The sequence below is a fragment of the Podarcis pityusensis genome (genome assembly GCF_964106645.2).
Source record: "Podarcis pityusensis genome assembly, chromosome: 10".
In the NCBI taxonomy this organism is placed as follows: Eukaryota; Metazoa; Chordata; class Lepidosauria; order Squamata; family Lacertidae; genus Podarcis; species Podarcis pityusensis.
This window is the reverse complement of record NC_138035.1, coordinates 50,324,664-50,343,604: the sequence shown is the minus strand read 5'-3', so window position 1 is coordinate 50,343,604 and position 18,941 is coordinate 50,324,664. Positions and strand designations below refer to the sequence as shown.

Sequence of the window (18,941 nt, the reverse complement as noted above, 5' to 3'; positions counted from 1 at the left end):
CCCCTTCCTGAAGAAGATACTGTCAGCTCTTAAAAAGTGGGAGAGTTAGGAGGCAGCCAGAGCATTGCTAGGCAATCAGCAGATAGGCAGACAACTGAGAGTGTGTCAAGTGGAAGTGTGGAGGGGGAAGGCCAGCTTCTCAATCCCCATTCTAGGAGACTGGATAAGGTCAGAGGACAACGGAAGGGCAAGAGGGGAAGGGCGGGAATTTGGTGTCCTTCCTGCTGTGAAAGGGACGGAGATTCAGACTGACCAACTATCATCAATGCAAGCAGGCAAGAAGCCATGCTCTGGATGTGTTTTTTGTAAATAAACATAACACAAAACTGCCAGAGAGTCATTACTTCTTATTGGGGCTTGCTTGCCTGCCTGAGATCATTACATGAGAGACATGGTCCTTAAGGTATAGCGGTCCTGAGTATGTAAGAGAGTTTGGACATCTTAAATCACTATACAGCATCCTTCACTAAATGCATTTTATGGATTTAGTCCATCCTTTCGCACATCTGGCTGGATTTCCAACAGTACAAAATTATTTCAGTTCTTGGTATCTTCTTAGTATCTTTTTAACCAGAAACAAGAAATATGGATCTATGCCTACAAAGAAGTCCCACTTAATGCAATTACACAGATTGAATTGTTTTATTTTTAGTGCTACATAGATACTTTGAACATTGAACATTTACTCTGTCTAGCAAATAATATTGTACTGACTCAAGTGTTTATCGGTATCAGGTTTTGAAACTGCTTAGAAAGCATGAGATGTGCAACCATTTCTCTTTATAGGGCAATAATAGGAAGGGTAAATCCTGTAAGATTCTAAGAAGAGCCCTGTTGGATCCTACCAAAGGCCTATCCCGTTCAGAGGGTTCATATTGCTTGTTAGTCACTGCACACCCATAATACCTCTTCTATGGGAGCTAAGGACCCACAGTACTGAACAATTCACTAGACCAATTCCCAGCTTCAGACCATGAGGTTAGAATCAGAGAATCACAGAACCTTAGAGTTGGAAGGTACCCAAGGCTCATCTGGTCCAACCCCCTGCAATGCAGGAATCTCAACTAAAGCATCCATGACAGATGGCCATCCAACCTCTGCTTAAAAGGAGAGTCCACAACCTCCCAAGCGAGACTGTTCCACTGTCAAACAGCTCTTACTGTCAGAGTGTTTTTCCATATGTCTAGGCAGAGTCTCCTTTCCTGCAACTTGAAGTCCTACCTTCCAGAGCAGGAGAAAACAAGCTTGATCCATCCTCCATGTGACAGCCCTTCAGATAGTTGAAGATGGCTATCATATCTCTCCTCAGCCTCCTCTTTTCCAGGTTGCTCATTTAAGCCGTGGATGGATTCCTTGGCTCCAGCTGCAGATTTATTCACTTTTTAAAGCCATGACTTCCAGTCTCATTTCCCTACCTGTAAGGGTAAAACAACAGCACGTAATAAATCAGAGCCAGCCCTACCCTGCTTGCCCACTTGTCTAGGATGTGTAGCAATTCTTTCCAGCGAAATAGCGTGACCCTTTTGCTCAAGCCATCCAATGGCACATTAGCAAACAGAGACACACAAGCCAGTATGCATATTTGAGACAGCTAGGCGAAGCTTTAGTGCACGTTTGAGATAAATATTCAGATCAATGTTTGCTTCCAAGATCTGCAGCGACAAGCTTATGCATTCCATTGGCTTTTGCTTTGGTAGACTATTCATTCCATTATATAAAAAAAAATTTCTTCAGCATGTATTGGATTAAAATTCAATCTTTACACCTTGTGGGGCTGCACATAGGTTTCGTGTATGTTGTGATGTTATCCAAACGTTTTCCTACAGAGCTCTGCTGATCCAATTGACCATACATGTGCACTTTCTTGAACTTAGAATCATAGAATTGTAGAGCTGAAAGGGACCCCCGCCCCAGGGTCATCTAGTCCAACCCCCTGCAATGCAGGAATCTCAGCTAAAGCATCCATGGCAGATGGCCATCCAACCTCTGCTTAAAAACCTCCAAGGGAAGAGAGTCCACAGTCTCTTATCAAAGCTGTGCTGGGTATGTTCTGTATGATGGTATGTTGGAATTTTCACTCTAGTATGTAAAGATGGCTAGAGTATTCACTGTAATGTTAAAGGTATGATATGTTCCTTACAGGCAGAGTTTAATCTGAAACCTGACTCCCTCTACTTTAATGATGGCCAAAGAAGAATCGACTTTGTTTTAGCATATGAAGATGAGAGCAAAAAGCAACATAAGAGGAGCTTTCAGAAGAAGCAAATGGTATGGCTTGCCTTCTTGTTTTATGCTGCTGTTTTTGGGGGCTCCACTATTATGGGCAATGTGAAGCATCTGTTTTTAGTGATTGCAGCTTCCAAAGGTGTACCTTCCCTTCTTTGCTTTTGTCTTTTCCACAAAGCTGATTCATAGAATCTCAAACAAAGAGAGGATTTGCTGTTCTTCCCCTTGGCCTTTTTTTTTTTTTTTTTTTTTGGTCTTGATCTTTCCAGTTGGGTTTTATTTCTCGTAGTTGAAAGCTATATTATCCCTTGAATTCAAATGTACTTAGTGCTGGCATGCTCGGTTACTTTTCTGAGCGCTTGCCACAAAGAGAGGACTGAGGCCAAGAATGAAAAAAGGAAGCTTTTAAAAGTTATGCATTCCGTACAGTTCCGTACAGGGACGCGAGTGCGCTGTGGGTTAAACCACAAAGCCTAGGACTTGCCTATCAGAAGGTCGGCAGTTCGAATCCCCGCGACGGGGTGAGCTCCTGTTGCTCGGTCCCTTCTCCTGCCAACCTAGCAGTTTGAAAGCACGTCAAAGTGCAAGTAGATAAATAGGTACCGCTCTGGCAGGAAGGTAAACGGCGTTTCCGTGCACTGCTCTGGTTCACCAGAAGCGGCTTAGTCATGCTGGCCACATGACCCAGAAGCTGTACACTGGCTCCCTCGGACAATAAAGCGAGATGAGTGCCGCAACCCCAGAGTCGTCCGTGACTGGACCTAACGGTGAGGGGTCCCCTTTACCCTTTATCCTTCATAACTTCAAAGTAACATTCAAAAGTAACACTGAAACACAGTTTGGGACTAGAGGAACAAGTCCTGTACTCATGTGCATCTCCTCTTCCTCTCTCTCTCCTTTCCTCAAATACTTGGTTTTGATTAAGTGCTTTCTCTTTAGCACAAACCATAGTTTCCTCTTACATTTAAACCAGCAAACTATGATATGCATTTGTCCTCCAAAATATGCAACCCCAGTTCTTGTACAAATCCTTTAATTACTACCGTTACTCACTTTTGATAGTCCGGGATAGGGAGCTAAGGAACCCCTTATCTGGAGCATGTGTGTGTAGTGGACAGAGAAAACTTTCTTTTGTTCTGCTGATGACTGCAGGGAGATTTGCACCTCCACCTTCTGCCTAGAGTGGTCAGCCTCTGAGGACTGTAGGGACCTTGTCTCAGCACTAAAGTCAGCAGCAGAAAGGCTACAATGATCAGCATAAAAGGATGAAAATCTCCTCCTCACTGCTCTGTGTGAACATTGCTGCTGAATCTTAAAAGTTTCTACTGGCTATTATTTAGTCTCTGCCCCTTGACTGCAATAACTGTGGTCATTGCCCCATTAACACTGAATTCTCTTAAGATGCTATAATTCTGATTCTGATTCTGATTCTGGTAGCTAAACTGGACTTAATAGCAAATTGCCAACAGGGAAGTGATAACACATATAATGCTTGTGGAGCCCTCCCAATAAAATAAAAAGATAAAACCAAAGGGTTGGATCCCATGTAATACCAAGCTAAACCATGGTTTGGCATTACATGACCAAGCCTCAGGCTTGTGCTTCCTCTCTCGCCCCTATCTCTCTTTCCTCTTACATGGCAAGCCTAATTAGCTACAGTATTTTCTTCTTGGCATATATCATTGGCATATACCATCATTATCTCTGAACTGGCAACCTATGGTTTACACTTGTCCTCGCTCCAAAGCAGGATAGTTCGTTGGATATAACTGCAAAGCACTTGCCAGATTTGGATGATACTGCAATCCATGGCTTGTCTCAAACCAAGATGCAGCTAATGAAACAGACTACATGAAGGACAGAAGAACTGCATGAGCCAACCCACTCTACAAAGTGGCTCAGTGTATTGTAGATTTATCATGAGATACAGACCAGAGAACATCCAGTTACCAGGACCTGAATAAGTAAATAGTCTTTTACTGACTCACTTGTACCATTCAAATACAGTAATTCAAATTTAGTTTGGCTGCTTGACAAATTGAGAAGTTGTTTGAACACTTTTCTTTAACGCAAAGAGAAAACTTTCGTTTCCGGTCCTATAAAACAATAGTGTGAATCGGTATGACTAATTTGACCCAACAACCCCCACCCTCTTGCACACATGAAAAAACCTCACTGCAGTCAACCAAATGCAATCAGCCATGCTCTGGGCACTCCAGTGTCTCACACTGCCAACAAAAACAAACAAATAAATAAAGAACCTATCCATGTGACACTGATGCAAAAACTCCAAACATGCACTATGCAAAAGAATGAAAGATCATGACCCTCTTTCTTTCTCCCATCTCTCTCCCACCCACCTCTTTCTCCCCCAAACTCAAAATTCCTATGATAGCAGTGTCTCACACTGAATGTAACTGACCTGTAGAACAGACTCTATGAATTGAAAATGTGGTCTGTGTTATTTATGGAATTATCTCTTAAAATTCAGTATTGTTATATATTTACTTTTGTTCTGTTTTATGAACAATGTCTGTTTGTAAGAAAAATGCCTGCTTCGCACTCAGTGGCAAACCCATACTTGCCACCTTGCATATTCACAGAACCATAGCCAACGCCAGCTCCCTGACTTGTGTGCTTATAGAACGCACACATGTTAAAACATATACATGTGTTTGCTGTATGGATTCATTACATCGTGTGTGCAGCTTAATATTTTGATGTGCGAAACAGATGCAAAGAAAGCCAGATTCTAAAGCTCCTTGATGATAAGTTAAACACAGTGATTTGTTCTTTTTGCACAAAGACCTTGTTGCATTTCTGTTGGGAATATGAATTGTTATGCTCTTCGTGGGGAAAAAATAAAATCTTGAACTATTTTTCAATCGATTTCAACAGAGGAAGAGGCTAGCATATGAATCTAACTTGATAAACTGTGGTTTGCAGCTTGAAGCAACAAGTTCGGTGAGTGCAGCTTCCTTTGTACTTTTGGCAAAGTGTGAACTTTTTCATCAAAAGGGGAGAAAATGAATTTGTATGGAAGTGGCATTGAAATCTATCCAGGTGCTTGCATTTTTTCACACCATTCTCTCTTTAATCCGGCAATAGTGGGCGGGGGGAAACTCAACTCCCTCTTAGTTATATATACAGTGGTACCTCTGGTTACGTACTTAATTCGTTCCGGAGGTCTGTTCTTAACCTGAAACTGTTCTTAACCTGAAGCACCACTTTAGCTAATGGGGCCTCCTGCTGCCGCTGCACCGCCGCTGCGCAATTTCTGTTCTCATCCTGAGGCAAAGTTCTTAACCCGAGGTAATATTTCTGGGTTAGTGGAGTCTGTAACCTGAAGCGTATGTAACCCAAGGTACCACTGTATTCTATTTCTCAGGTGTGTGTGGCAAATCAATACATTCAGAACACTTGGTTTGAAGTGGGTTTAGTTGCACAAAAGAATGTCTCAAATGTTACAGCAAAGAGAGGTGCCTGCACTTTCACCATGGGAGAACCATGCCTTTTCTGTTATGTTTTAATGGTGCTGTCCCTTCCACCGAAATGAAGAGGAAAAGCAGCTTACGCAAGAGCTCTTGTCTGCACACTGCAACACAGTCAGTGCTCTGGTTCATAGTGTACCTTCTCCACAGCAAGTTAATCTGCTTTTATCTGAAATAGTGTAGATTTGTAATGCTTGCAGAGTATTTCTGTCTTGTCAACTGCTCCTTCTAGTGTTCCTGCATAACTATTAGAAGTTCATTCTGTTTCTGCACTTGCTGGTCTATTATGGGATGACTCTGCGATTGCTAGAAATGAAGTGATATGGTTCAGCCTCTCCAACCCCCTATGTTATTCCACCTTTTTTTAAGGAAAAAAAATCAGATAAAAATTGCAGAGTTTCTCACTTATGCACAACAATCATGCCTTCTTTCAGATTTCCATCCACCCATATTGCTGAAATATAGTAAGCCGAAGAGAGAAAAATTACCCCTCTTCAAACCGGCACAATTTACAGTGCCTCTACCAATTCCCAGATATTTTATATTGTGGACAATGAAGGTCAGCTGCATATATTACATGTGGCAAGTGATAAAAATCAAGAGCAAATCAAGCTTTAGAGCCAACTTGGTCATATTTATGACCGTATGTCATTTTTATGCTAGTGTCATCAACTGGCATTGTTCATCAATCAAAACATTTAGAAACAGCAACCTTGCCCTCAGAGGTAAATTTTGTAATCACAACTAGTAATAGAATTTCTTTATACAACTTTGTTTATAACATGCTCGATGGATTTATTGACTTAAAACAAGACAGTTATTTGTCCCTTTAATAGACACTTTTCTCCAGTGAAAACCTATATCTCCTTTTCCATGGAGCTTAGTTTGTGCCAGGGCTTAAACTCACAAATCTACTTTCAATGCCAGGTCTCAGCCTCAAAACAATGAAACAACAATAAAGCCAAAAAGTGCCTCTGGGTATCTTTACCATACCTTCTGATCATCTTTGAATCATCAGAAGAAGTGATGGGTAAAGTCCTCATGACTTACCTTACACTTAACACATGCATACCTGCAAACTCCTAGACCTCTTTGCATCTTCTTCCTTTCCCTTCTCTCAGGCCTACTTGGAGGGATGAGGGATGCAGAAGGAGAAGCAATATTGGACGCTGCATGGTCTCTTTCTCTTTCCCTCTCCATCCATCTCTCTGTGTGTGCATGGATGCCTAGCAGACAGCAACCCAAGCTCAAGGATAGAAGTATTGTAAGAAAGACAAGCAGCCATGTTGAAATAGAAATTTCCTGGCTCTCCCTCAGGAAATAGCTACTTCTTCATTGAACACCAATCTTTCCTATTCACAATTTAATCCCCGAAGAACCAATAGTATGCCAGGTTAGGGGAGGATGATGACTTCCAGGAGGCCTTGCACTCTTAAAAAATAAGCACCACCTTTCCAGTTGTGATCTTATGATGCTCCTACTGTTATTGGTGTGTCAAGTGCAGGAGAACTTCTCAGCTGAGTTTGTCCAAAAATGTCCCTGGGTAGTCCTTTGCTGGTAATGGCTTAAAACAGTGATGAAATTTTATCTATGAATATCCATTCACTGCAGGTTGTGGATGAAAAGCTTATATTTGTAAAAGTGCACGCACCTTGGGAATTGCTGTGCAGCTTTGCTGAAATTATGCACATCAAATTGCCCCTGCAACCCAATGACCTGAAAACCCGTGACTCACCATTTAAGTGGATTAGCAGATTCTTCAGTGTGGATGAAAATATCATCAAACCAGAGCAGGAGTTTTTCACTGCGCCATTTGAAATCGACCGTTTGTCAGACTTTTACATACAGGACAAGGACACTTTCTTCAATCCAGCAACCAGGAGCCGGATAGTAAGTTCCCAACATTTACATAAGGATGAATTTACTTTCTGTTGGTGTAAATATCTAGGCCGGTTTTTTTCCCTAGCTGTTTTGAGCATCAGACCAGCCAAACAATGCGCGAACAATGTTTTGCACCATACAATCAGTCTCTGGGGATGGGTTGTAGCTTGGAGAAGGTTCATTACTTGGAGAAGGGCCAAATCTCAGGGAGAGAACTCCTGCTTTGTTGTGCAAAAGGTCCTCAGTTCACCCTCTGGTGTCTCTACGTTGAGCTTGAAAATGCTTCTGTTTGAAACATTGGAAAGCCTGCTGTCAAACAACGAACAGAATACTGAGTTACATGGACCAATGGTCTGAGTCAGTATAAGGTAACTTCCCATGTTCCTCTGACTTTGGTTCAAATGAGAACTTTTGGCTCATTCTGCTGTGGGAGTTTTTACTCCGACAACTTTTCCTGGTCTTTATCAAATACATACTGTGGACGCTCGGGTTGCGAACGTGATCCATGCGGGAGGCACGTTCGCAACCCGCAGCGCCATGTCTGGGCACATGCGGGTTGTGATTCAAAGCACGATTTAGTGCTTTTGCACATGCGTGAGCCCCCAAACCCGGAAGTAACCCATTCCAGTACTTCCGGGTTTCGCCACATCCGTAACCCGAAAACGTGCAACCTGAAGCAGCTGAGGTATGACTGTAGTTATGTGAGCAAATGTAGCCTGTGGGCCAGACATAGGCAAACTCAGCCCTCCAGATGTTTTGGGACTACAGCTCTCATCATCCCTGACCACTGGTCCTGTTAACTAGGGATGATGGGAGTTGTAGTCCCAAAACATCTGGAGGACCGAGTTTGCCTATGCTTGCTGTGGGCCATGACTTACACATATTGTCCCCTGCAGCTTCTGTGCCTTCAAGAAAACTACTCTGTCACAATCACAAATGTTTTAGCTCAGAAGTGTTCCCATCCTGAGAAAACTCCTTAATTCCAGTTTTAATTTTAATTTTGGTAGATTTACAAAAAGGAAAGCACACACCAATAAATAAACTTTAGAAAGGCGAACATTAGATGCAGACGCACAAAGCATTTTTTTATTTAAAAAAAGTCAAGACTCCTTGTGCTCTGCTCTGCTCCCCCTTTCTTCCTGCCCAGGGCAGCCCTGCCCTCTGCCTGCCCCTCAAAGCTGGTGCATCACACAGGGCTTGGCCACAGCAGCTACAGTCTCTCTTGCCCACACTCAAGCAGCGTCTGCAAGCTGCCCAAGTGAGGAGACCGACAGCAGCAGCAACGGAGAGGCCATGGAGAAGCAACAGGATGCTCCATTGCAGCCACAATCACCGTCTTGTGGGACAAGTGCCATCTCATCTTCCTCCCCAAGTTCAGCAGGAGTAGAACTGGTGGGGAAAATAGGGATATTCCAAGATAAAACCAGAATCCAGGATGGCTTTCGTAATTCCAGGATTGTCCCTGAAAAATCGGGACACTTGTGGTGGGTAGCTCAGTTCTGCAAGTGACAACAGGAGTCTGGCTGAAGAATGTAAGAGTTAGAAGGAGCAGGGGTGCCCCATCACCCTTACTCCATTCACTGCAACCTGAAGTAGGGTTGAGTCAGGAGGAAAGTTCCTTGCTGGGCAGAGAAGCCTCTCTCTGTCCATTTGCCAAGTTCCTGCTTCCATTTCCTTTCTCCCTGATTCACAGCGTAAACCTACCTCCCATTTCAGAATATCTGTTCAGGCTACTTGCCCACTTCAGTGGTTTTCATTTAGTAGTAATACTTAAGGAACACTATGTATACTGCTCCATGAACTGCCATTTTAGGATTAATAATGTGCCTGATTAGCACTATTAAGTATACATCAGAAGTGAATTTGTAAAAGTCGGTCCCCTTTTGCAGGTTGGGAGTCGGCGGTGGGTCTTTGGTCTGGACTAGTTGGAGACCACTGATCAAGACAATGCATAATTTTAGACACTCCTGCCACATGATAGATGTCCCCTGAGCTTATCCTGGTCTGATTCTTCATTAATAAAGAACTTTGGGGGGTTTTTCAGGTTCACTTTATTCTTTGCCGTGGGGAATACGCTATAAGAGACAACGTGAGAAAGTTTGGAATCAATAAGCTACTGGACTCTGGGATCTACAAAGCAGCTTTTCCGCTCCATGATGTAAGTCCAATATTTTTAAAAAGTGCCTTTCTGAAAAACCAAAGAAACAACCCTGCAATCCTATAAATAATCCTAGAAACAATGATACAAAAGGTTCTATAGAAGCCAATAAGAAAATACTAGCTGGCCTTTTAGCTGTTTGTGGAACATTCATCCTGATTTGCTTGTGCAAAAACTGCAAGGAGGCTAAAAAAAAATTAACTACGTATTTAGCATTCATTCTGATTTGTTTGTGGGAAGGTAATATTAATGTTTCATCAAGGAATTATCATCATACACTTTCCAGTGCATTTCGCTTATCACAAAAAGCCTGATTTGGGGGTGGGGAGTGAATTTGTTGCACAACATCACCAAAGCAATTATAATTGCTCTACCTGAATATGTCAGTATGTGATTGACACCCAAAATCACACCCAAAAATCATAGTCTGGAAGCACCCTGTATGCCAAATTGTGGCCTGTCTCTTTTGCAGCTATTTCAGTGGACAAACAATACATTTTCTGGAATATTGCAAAATGGACAAACACTAAGTGATATATACCATATTTTTCCATGTATAAGATGCCCCCATGTATAAGATGACCCCTATTTTTGAGCCCAAAATTAAGAATATTTAATTGCAACGTTCCGTGTATAAGACGACCCCCAATTTTAAACTTAAAAAATGTAGGGAAAATACAGTCTTATACACTGAAAAATACAGTATATATTTTATACACAGCTTTAACAAAGTCACTACCTGGCTTTTGCCCTCAGTGTCTTTACAAGAATTATGTATATTTAGAGCGGTCTGTGCAAAATACCATCTAGTATTGGGGAATATATTGGCCCATGGACCAAATAACAAAAGTAATTATGCTTAGCGTCATATGAAGGAAGATTCTGAACCTTTTAAAAGTACTCGGATGGAGTAAAATGGTTATTTTAAACCTCAGTGAATAAGACAAAGAAACAATAGGATTATTTCTCTATACGTTTTCTTATTTTCAAGCTGCAACAAAAGATGAAAACCCAGGCTTTATTTTCAGGAAGTTTTTTTTATATCTTCCATGTTGGTTTTGAAATAGAATTCCTGAGCTCTGAGTTGGCTTTATTCTTTAGCCGTGTACATTTTCCCTCCTTTCTTTTAACTCAGAGATGCCAGTTTGACCCATGCTTGTGGCGGGTAGCTTTTGCCGCTTAGACTCACAGTAGAGCTTTCTCCCTTGACTAGTGCAATCATCTCTCCCAAGGTTGTCAACTATTCTTTGAGCTGAAATAAAACTGGTGTTATGAAACCTTTATTTTCAGTAACGATGGCTCAAAGGTGAAAACTCTTAATTTTATATATCTTTATTATTTGTAAACAGAATCTTTTCGTGAGGTAATGCTTTATCATCCATCTTTGTGCTTTTGCCCTTCTAGACTGCGGTGTTTTGTGATTCACATGTTTTGTTCTTCGCTCTCCTTCTTTTTTTGGTTACGTTTGCACTTTTTGAAAATAAATAAATATAATATAAAAAATAAAATGCAACTAGTGTGACACTGATTCATCACTTGGTGCTGGGCCTCAGTGACATCATCATAATCACCATCATCATATATATTTTTTATACCCCGCCCTCCCCGGCTAGAGTCGGGCTCAGGGTGGCTAACACCAATAAAATTACAATAAAACATAATGGGGGGAGGAACAACCCCCCCCCCCCGTTTGTTAAAATACGGGTTAAAATATAATTTAAAATGCAGCCTCATTTTAATAGTAGTCCATAAATCAAAACCATAAGGGGAGGGAAACATAAGGGTCATACTGAGTCCAAACCAAAGGCCAGGTGGAACAGCTCTGTCTTGCAGGCCCTGCAGAAAGATGTCAAGTCCCGCAGGGCCCTAGTCTCTTGTGACAAAGCGTTCCACCAAGTCGGGGCCAGTACTGAAAAGGCCCTGGCCCTAGTTGAGGCCAATCTAACCACCTTGCGGCTTGGAACCTCCAAAGTGTTGTTATTTGTGGACACTTAAGGTCCTCCGCAGGGCATATCAGGAGAGGCGGTTCTGTAGGTATGACAGCATCTTCTCCTCAAGAGAGGAGGCTGGCAGTAGCAGCCAGGGAAAGACCATGGAGAGGCAACGAGATGCTCCCTTGCCGCCACTGCTTGAGCGCAGGCTCAATCTCCTTCCTGAGCTTGGCAGCAACAGCACTGGAGGGGGAAATAGGGACATTCCAGCATCAAATCAGAAGCCAGGATGGCTTTCGTAATTCCTGGGCTGTCCATGGGAAATCAGGGCACTTGGAGGATATGCCATCATCCCTGACCGTTTGCCACGCTGAGTGGGACTGATGGGAGCTCAAGAGTCCAGCAGCTCCTGGAGGGCACCAGGTTGAAGAAGACTGTTCTACTTAATATCTCTTATAATTCAGAGGAAGCTAGAAATAGCCTCAGACATTCACATGTCAAAACGGGCAGCATTAACCGTCTCTGTGGTTTTTTTCGGCATAGTGTGGGAAGCTTCTGTGTCAATTGCAGCAGCTACCAGGAAATCATTTATGACTGCTGCGGCACATTACAGCAGCAGCATTACAAAAATAATGATGATGATAAAACATCAGATTGTAGTTTCCTCTAAATGAAAAATGGTGTAATTTGACCCTCAGGCATTTCCTGGTAGGCCCTGCAAACGCTACAAGAGAAGCGATTCCTTTTTTGAGCAGGGGACTGAAGAACAGCTAACATTAAAAAGGCATGACATGAACTGTGCCTTCAAGGAGGTGGGAATTCTTTAATTATCCACTCAATACTCTGTTTCACAGTCAAGATTCAACTACAAGTCACAGGATCCCAACTGTCCAAATGAACGGTATCTGCTGTACAGAGAATGGGCTCACCCTCGAAATATTTTCAAGTTACAGCCCTTAGATCTTGTCAGGTAGGTATGGACAAGCATGAGAGAGGCTGAAAGTCCTCTTCTAATGTGATCCCTCCCTGCTCCATATATAATCATTATTTGTAGAGAAAACATGCAGAGTGCAGGTAGCTTAGTCAAGTCACCTTAATTTGTTTCTCTTGATGTTCCTTGGAGACAGTTTGATTTTATATAATCATCTACTGGTTACATATTTGTGAGAATGTTCAAGATGCCTAAATATATTTGTGTAATGAATAAGAAAACCAAGGTCCCACTTGGAAGTTATCTCAAAGCCATGTAATTTGCAGCACAATTCTATGCATGTCTATCCACCGTATACCCCTTCTCATTCAGTGGGGCTTACTCCTGAGTCATTGTCTAAGACTGCATTGGATTGCAGTTTTCATGCAACTGAATTATTTGTTTCTTGATATTTATAATTGACCTTATCCCTAACACTGTAGCATAAATGGAAATCTTTGAAACCAGGTTTCTAAAAAATGAAATAAATATGTTAAACCCCCCCCCCAAAAAAAAATGTTAAGCAAAAGCTATAAAAACAGCCCTAAACCAAAAATTACCAGGCTTACACGTCAGCATAATTACAAAATAAGGAGGTTTCACATTAGTAGAGAATCCAACTGTGGATATTATACAAATTTTAACACAAGTGAAATTGTTATTGTGGTGCTCTGATAGAGTTCCTTTGGGACAAGGTTCCCAAGGTTTCTTAACATCTGTGTGACAAGCAGAAATTTAAAAGACAAAATGTATTTTCTATTTCTGTACCTCTGTGCCAGGAAGTGTCTTGTTAAACTTGCTAGGGCAAAAGAAAAAAGATGGCATCGCTGCTTCTGAATGCTCTTGGAGATCATTCATAAACACAGAAAATGAGGCCTCAAGGTTCAATTCCTTTAAGGCAGGCTTCCTCAGCCTCTTCCCTCCAGATGTTTTTGGCCTACAACTCCCATGATCCCTAGCTAGCAGGACCAGTGGTCAGGGATGCTGGGAATTGTAGTCTCAAAACATCTGGAGGGCCGAGGTTGAGGAAGCCTGCTTTAAGGAATCTGGAAGCACAAAACTGATGGCAGTACACAATGATCCATGCATGTCAGCATTAAGTATAAGGAGTTTCTCACTTCCCCAAATTATTGGATTGAGAGGAAATGTTCATAGTTTCTAAATATGTGTTTTTATCTGCAGGAAATATTATGGGGAGAAAATTGGAATCTATTTTGCCTGGCTAGGATTCTATACTCAGATGTTACTCCTGGCAGCAGTTGTTGGACTCGGGTGCTTTTTGTATGGCTATTTCATGAAGGACAACTGCACTTGGAGGTAACCTGCACCAGTTCATGTCGTTCACATTGGATATGATCCAACATGCATATGATCCAGCATAAAGATCCAAATGTCATTAAGTGGACCATACCCAAAAAATAATTTGTTGTTCCAGAGTTCAGCAGAACTCAGTAGGATTTTCAGTGCAATCTCAAACATATCGACTCAGAATTCAATGGGGATTACTCTCAAGTCAGTGGGGTTGAGACCGCAGCCTAAATTACGAGCATGCATGTATAGGATTGCACTGTTTGTTGTTTTATAACAACATACGAATGGTCAAGTTATTGTTTAAGTGTTCAAACATATTTTGAAAGATTAGAAAAAGTTGCCACCTCTTTTGCTACTGAGGAACCACATTCACAGACTTTCCAAGTGTCCCTATTTTCCAGGGACATCCTGATTTAGAGAAGCCGTCCTGGTTTCTGATTTGATCCCAGAATGTCCCGTTTTCCCTTAGGATGTCCCTATTTTCATTGGATAAATGTTGGAGGTTATGGCGTTATCTGAACCCCTGAGCTGTCTGAAGGCAATTCTGTACAGGGAGGTTTTTAAAAAAAATGTTTAATGTTTTATTATGTTTTAATATATGTTGAAAGCTGCCCAGTGTGTCTGTGGCAACCCAGTAAGTTGTGTGGGGTATAAATAGTAAAATTATCATTATGGAATGGGACATCTGTCATCAGAGAAATGTTGAAGGGTATGCATTCAATGTGAAAAGTATGCTAAGGCCAGCTAATCTTCAGTGTGTGGTACTGTAATGCCCCACAAATCTCCTATCATCTATGACCCATTTCCCAAACTTATTTTTTTCCTCTGCTCTTATTCCTTTGTTTCATAGTTCTCTAGAGTAATATATTTTGCAGATCCTCTCTTCTGGGCATACCATAGGCTTAGAGGGAAATCTCAGCAGTTCTTTTTATACAACTCTCAGCTGAAATCAGTGGGAAAAAATCTGCTGTTGAAACTCACAAACCCGTATAAATATTAGTTTGATTTATGAATTTTAAAAATCGTGATGCTAACGATAATAAAATAAAACACAAAATAGTGATGGGGAAAAATAAAGGCGGAAATCAACAGGGCCATGCTACACAAGGGGTTTTAGGATTGTAGCCGAAGAACAATGAAAGATAAGTTACTGCAGTCTACATACAGAAGATGTGTTTGGAACGCAATTGCAAGAAGTCACATGGAGGGGTGGCATTTTGGAAAGAGAAACAGAAGATGGGAGAAGATTAAGCAGTTTCTCCACTCAGTCATTTTCCTGGAGAATGGAGTTACGGAGAAGTTATCGCTTCTCCATAACTTGTTTTTTTCTGTACAAATGGGTCACTATGGTAAAAAGCACTATTGTATGTAAAGTCTACTTTGGCCTTATTGAAGTAACTGCAAAGTGGAAACTTAAGGGAATATAGCATGCAGGGAGAACTATGAAAGCAGTGAGTTAAGCAATTTGTTCATTGAATTACTCAACATCTCAGATGGATCCTTTCTATTTTAGCCAAGAAGTCTGTGACCCGAACATAGGAGGTAAAATCATCATGTGCCCCCAATGTGATCAAGAATGTACATACTGGAACCTCACAATCACCTGTGAATCGTCCAAGGTAACAACAACATTTACTCTTGCGGAATATGGAAAGACATTGTTTTCTGGGGCATGAAATTTTATTTTGAAGCGAAGTTAGAAATACATGCAAAAGAAAAAAGAAAAGAAAAGAGGATGGATACTACATAATAATACGAGACCACTAATGAAAAGGGGAGAATGCAACTTACTGATTACAATCATTGAACTTGTGCGAAGGTTAAGTTAAAAGACAACCTCAGGAAAAAGCTCATTAGATAAATGTGTCTATTTTTATTTGACTGGGATGTGAAACTTGAAGGCAAGTTCCTATGCTGTCTTTCAGTATCCTATCTGTTTGCTCAGGTAAATGAGTTTTGGCTTTATGAAGTATCCTTAGGAAAATGGATAGTCCATTAACTTGAATTGCTCCTGTCTACATGTGGTTTGTCCTGCGCATCTGTGTTTGAATGAGGAAGAGTGATAGTCTGGTGCTTCTAATCGCAAGGCTGACCTGGCCACAAACTGTTTTCTTCTCCTTCATAAATAGAGTGACCCAAACCTCACTTTAGAAGAGTAATATAAGGGATATGATAGAGATGAAAGTGAAATAAATTGAATAAACAGAGCAAAGATATGAAATCATTGTGCGTGCGTGTGTGTGTGTGTGTGTGTGTGTGTTTTAATAGACCTAGACTTAGCATGCTTTTCATGTGATAAGCTTATCACATTATAGTTTGCCTTCCACTGGTAGATCTTTTGTTTATATGATGATAAGAATGCAACAGCTGGAGCTGCTAATCTGTGATATTAGTTTTACACAACCATATTATCATCTGATGGTTGCTGCCATCACATTGGGAATATATAATTTTTGACATTTCATTTGTTTTCAGTTTGCTCAGGTTTTTATGTATGCGTTTAATATTCCCAACACTGAAACATATTTTGCCTCTCTTTTCAGGATAAGTAGGCGTTATAAAATGATTTGCCTTTAAAAACAAAACAAAAAAAACCCTTATGTATCACATATTTTGCCATTTTCCATAATGTGGGACTATATTGGCATTACAGTTCTGTTTTCTAAAACTTGGCAGAACACTAAAAAAAAGGATACTTTATTTAACTATAAAATGCAGGCTGTTATCAAGGCGACTTCTCAAACAGTAGCAAGCTGTGTGCCATGGCCATTGCTTCCAGTTGGCAAATGCTTCCTCCCCTCTAGCAAGCAGATGGTCAATGTCTTCAGCTGATTAGCTGTGGGGCAAGAAAGCAGCAAGGAGATGTCTGAGTTCAGCCCTTCCCCATAAATGATAAGGAATGCTTTTCTTGAGGCATTGTATGCATACTGCAGGAATGCCAAATGTCTATGTGGGGCTTCCATTTTCATGGCAGAAGAGATGGTCTGCCATGTGAAAATCTGTTTCCATGCATAGGTAGCCCCTCTTATGAAATTAGGTATTGTGTAACAGCCTATGTTCTTTAGCTGTGCCAAAAAACAATGCAAAATTGTATGCTAACCCCTATTTTTCTGAATGCTTTCCAGAAGCTGTGTATCTTCGATAGCTTCGGAACACTTGTGTTTGCAGTATTTATGGGAGTATGGGGTAAGCTAATTTCAAATACATTATTTGAGGCAGTAGGTTGGGGGGGCTGGGGGGGGTTAAATCCAAACCAAAGCCAAAATACAGTGGTACCTCAGGTTAAGAACTTAATTTGTTCCAGAGGGCCGTTCTTAACCTGAAACTTTTCTTAACCTGAGGTACCACTTTAGCTAATGTTTGTTGTATGTGACACATGCTGCTGTTGCAGTCATGTCCCGCCTGCTTTGGAGCTTTCTATAGGCATCCAATTGGCCACTGTGAGGATGTAGGGCTAGACTGGCTGGGCCTTTGGTCCAGTCCAGAGGAGCTCAGCTCTCCTTAAGTCCTTCAGCTTCCATATGTGCTCAAAAGGCACAGTTTTTGCAACATTAGTGAAGCATTCCTCTTTTCTCCATTGTAATCAGTGTAGGCCCAATTCCTACATTGTGCAGAAAGGACCTCCTGGTAATATGGCTTCTGGCAAAGGCCCTCATCTGCACAGTACTTAGATCATTTGGGTATATAAGCTGTGAGACAATCCTTAGGATATCCTGGTCCCAAACTGTATAGGGCTTTATACACCAAAGCCAGCACATTGAAATTTACCAGGGGACACTGGTAGTGCTGTGGGTTAAACCACTGAGCCTAGGGCTTGCCAATCAGAAGGTCGGCGGTTTGAATCCCTGCGATGGGGTGACCTCCCGTTGCTCTGTCCCTGCTCCTGCCAACCTAGCAGTTCGAAAGCATGTCAAAGTGCAAGTAGATAAATAGGTACTGCTTCGGCGGGAAGGTGAATGGTGTTTCTGTATGCTGCTCTGGTTTGCCAGAAGCGGCTTAGTCATACTGGCCACATGACCTGGAAGCTGTACACCGGCTCCCTCGGCCAATAAAGTGTGATGAGCACCACAACCCCAGAGTCGTCTACAACTGGACCTAATGATCAGGGGTCCCTTTACCTTTACCTTTTCTCAATGAAAAGAACAGTAACAGCAGAGAAGGGTCCCTGAAAAACAGTGGTAACCTTCCCCTGCAATGTGTATCTCTAAAGGAGACTTGAGTATGTTTTAGGTCAGGAGTGGAGAACCTGTGGCCTTCCAGATGTTATTGAAGTACAGTGGTACCTCTGGTTGCGAACGGGATCTGTTCTGGAGGCCTGTTTGCAACCTGAAAAGCCCGCAACATGAAGCACCGTATCTGCGCAGGTGCGCAGCGCGATTTGGCGCTTGTGCGCATGTGGTGAAACCCAGAATTTACCCTTTCCGGTACTTCCGGGTCGCTGTGGGACGCAACCTGAAAAAACGTAACATGAAGCAAACGTTACATGAGGTATGACTGTACAGCTCACATAATTTCTGACCATTGGCCACACTGGCTGCTGTGAGTTCTTTCTGCACGTATAGAAATAATGATGCACCACAAAAAGAAGACGATTTAAGTAAAAACAAAAAACAAAAATAGTTTCCACTGTTTTCCTTATAAACACCTGGTTGCCATTCCATCAACCGGCAAGATTTGACTCCATTTCTTCACAGATTGGCAAAGAAAACTAATAAACCTTGGATTCATAATCCTCAGCAGCTAAAATTATCCTTGCTTAATCTTTCTTCATCAGTTACTTTGTTTCTGGAGTTTTGGAAAAGACGGCAGGCTGAGCTGGAATACGAATGGGACACTGTTGAGTTCTTGGAGCAAGAAGAACAAGTACGTCCCGAATATGAAGCGAGATGCCATCGCGTCGTAGTGAACGAAATAACACAGGTCTGGATGGGTGTTGTTTTTTTTAATGTGCTTGGACATCTTATAAGAAAAGT

General features: G+C 41.7%; 1 protein-coding gene across 2 annotated transcripts in view; it reads left to right on the top strand.

The window, feature by feature from the left end:
* The window catches only part of ANO6 (anoctamin 6), a 66,871-nt gene that overhangs the window by 25,063 nt on the left and 22,867 nt on the right, over positions 1 to 18,941 (top strand). For both annotated transcript variants that reach the window (XM_081022325.1, XM_081022326.1), the window contains exons 3-11: positions 2,143 to 2,268; positions 5,125 to 5,190; positions 7,329 to 7,607; positions 9,643 to 9,756; positions 12,542 to 12,657; positions 13,840 to 13,974; positions 15,482 to 15,587; positions 17,094 to 17,154; positions 18,743 to 18,888. In XM_081022325.1, coding sequence (XP_080878451.1) covers positions 2,143 to 2,268; positions 5,125 to 5,190; positions 7,329 to 7,607; positions 9,643 to 9,756; positions 12,542 to 12,657; positions 13,840 to 13,974; positions 15,482 to 15,587; positions 17,094 to 17,154; positions 18,743 to 18,888 — 1,149 coding nt within the window. The remainder of the gene's footprint in view (positions 1 to 2,142; positions 2,269 to 5,124; positions 5,191 to 7,328; positions 7,608 to 9,642; positions 9,757 to 12,541; positions 12,658 to 13,839; positions 13,975 to 15,481; positions 15,588 to 17,093; positions 17,155 to 18,742; positions 18,889 to 18,941) is intronic.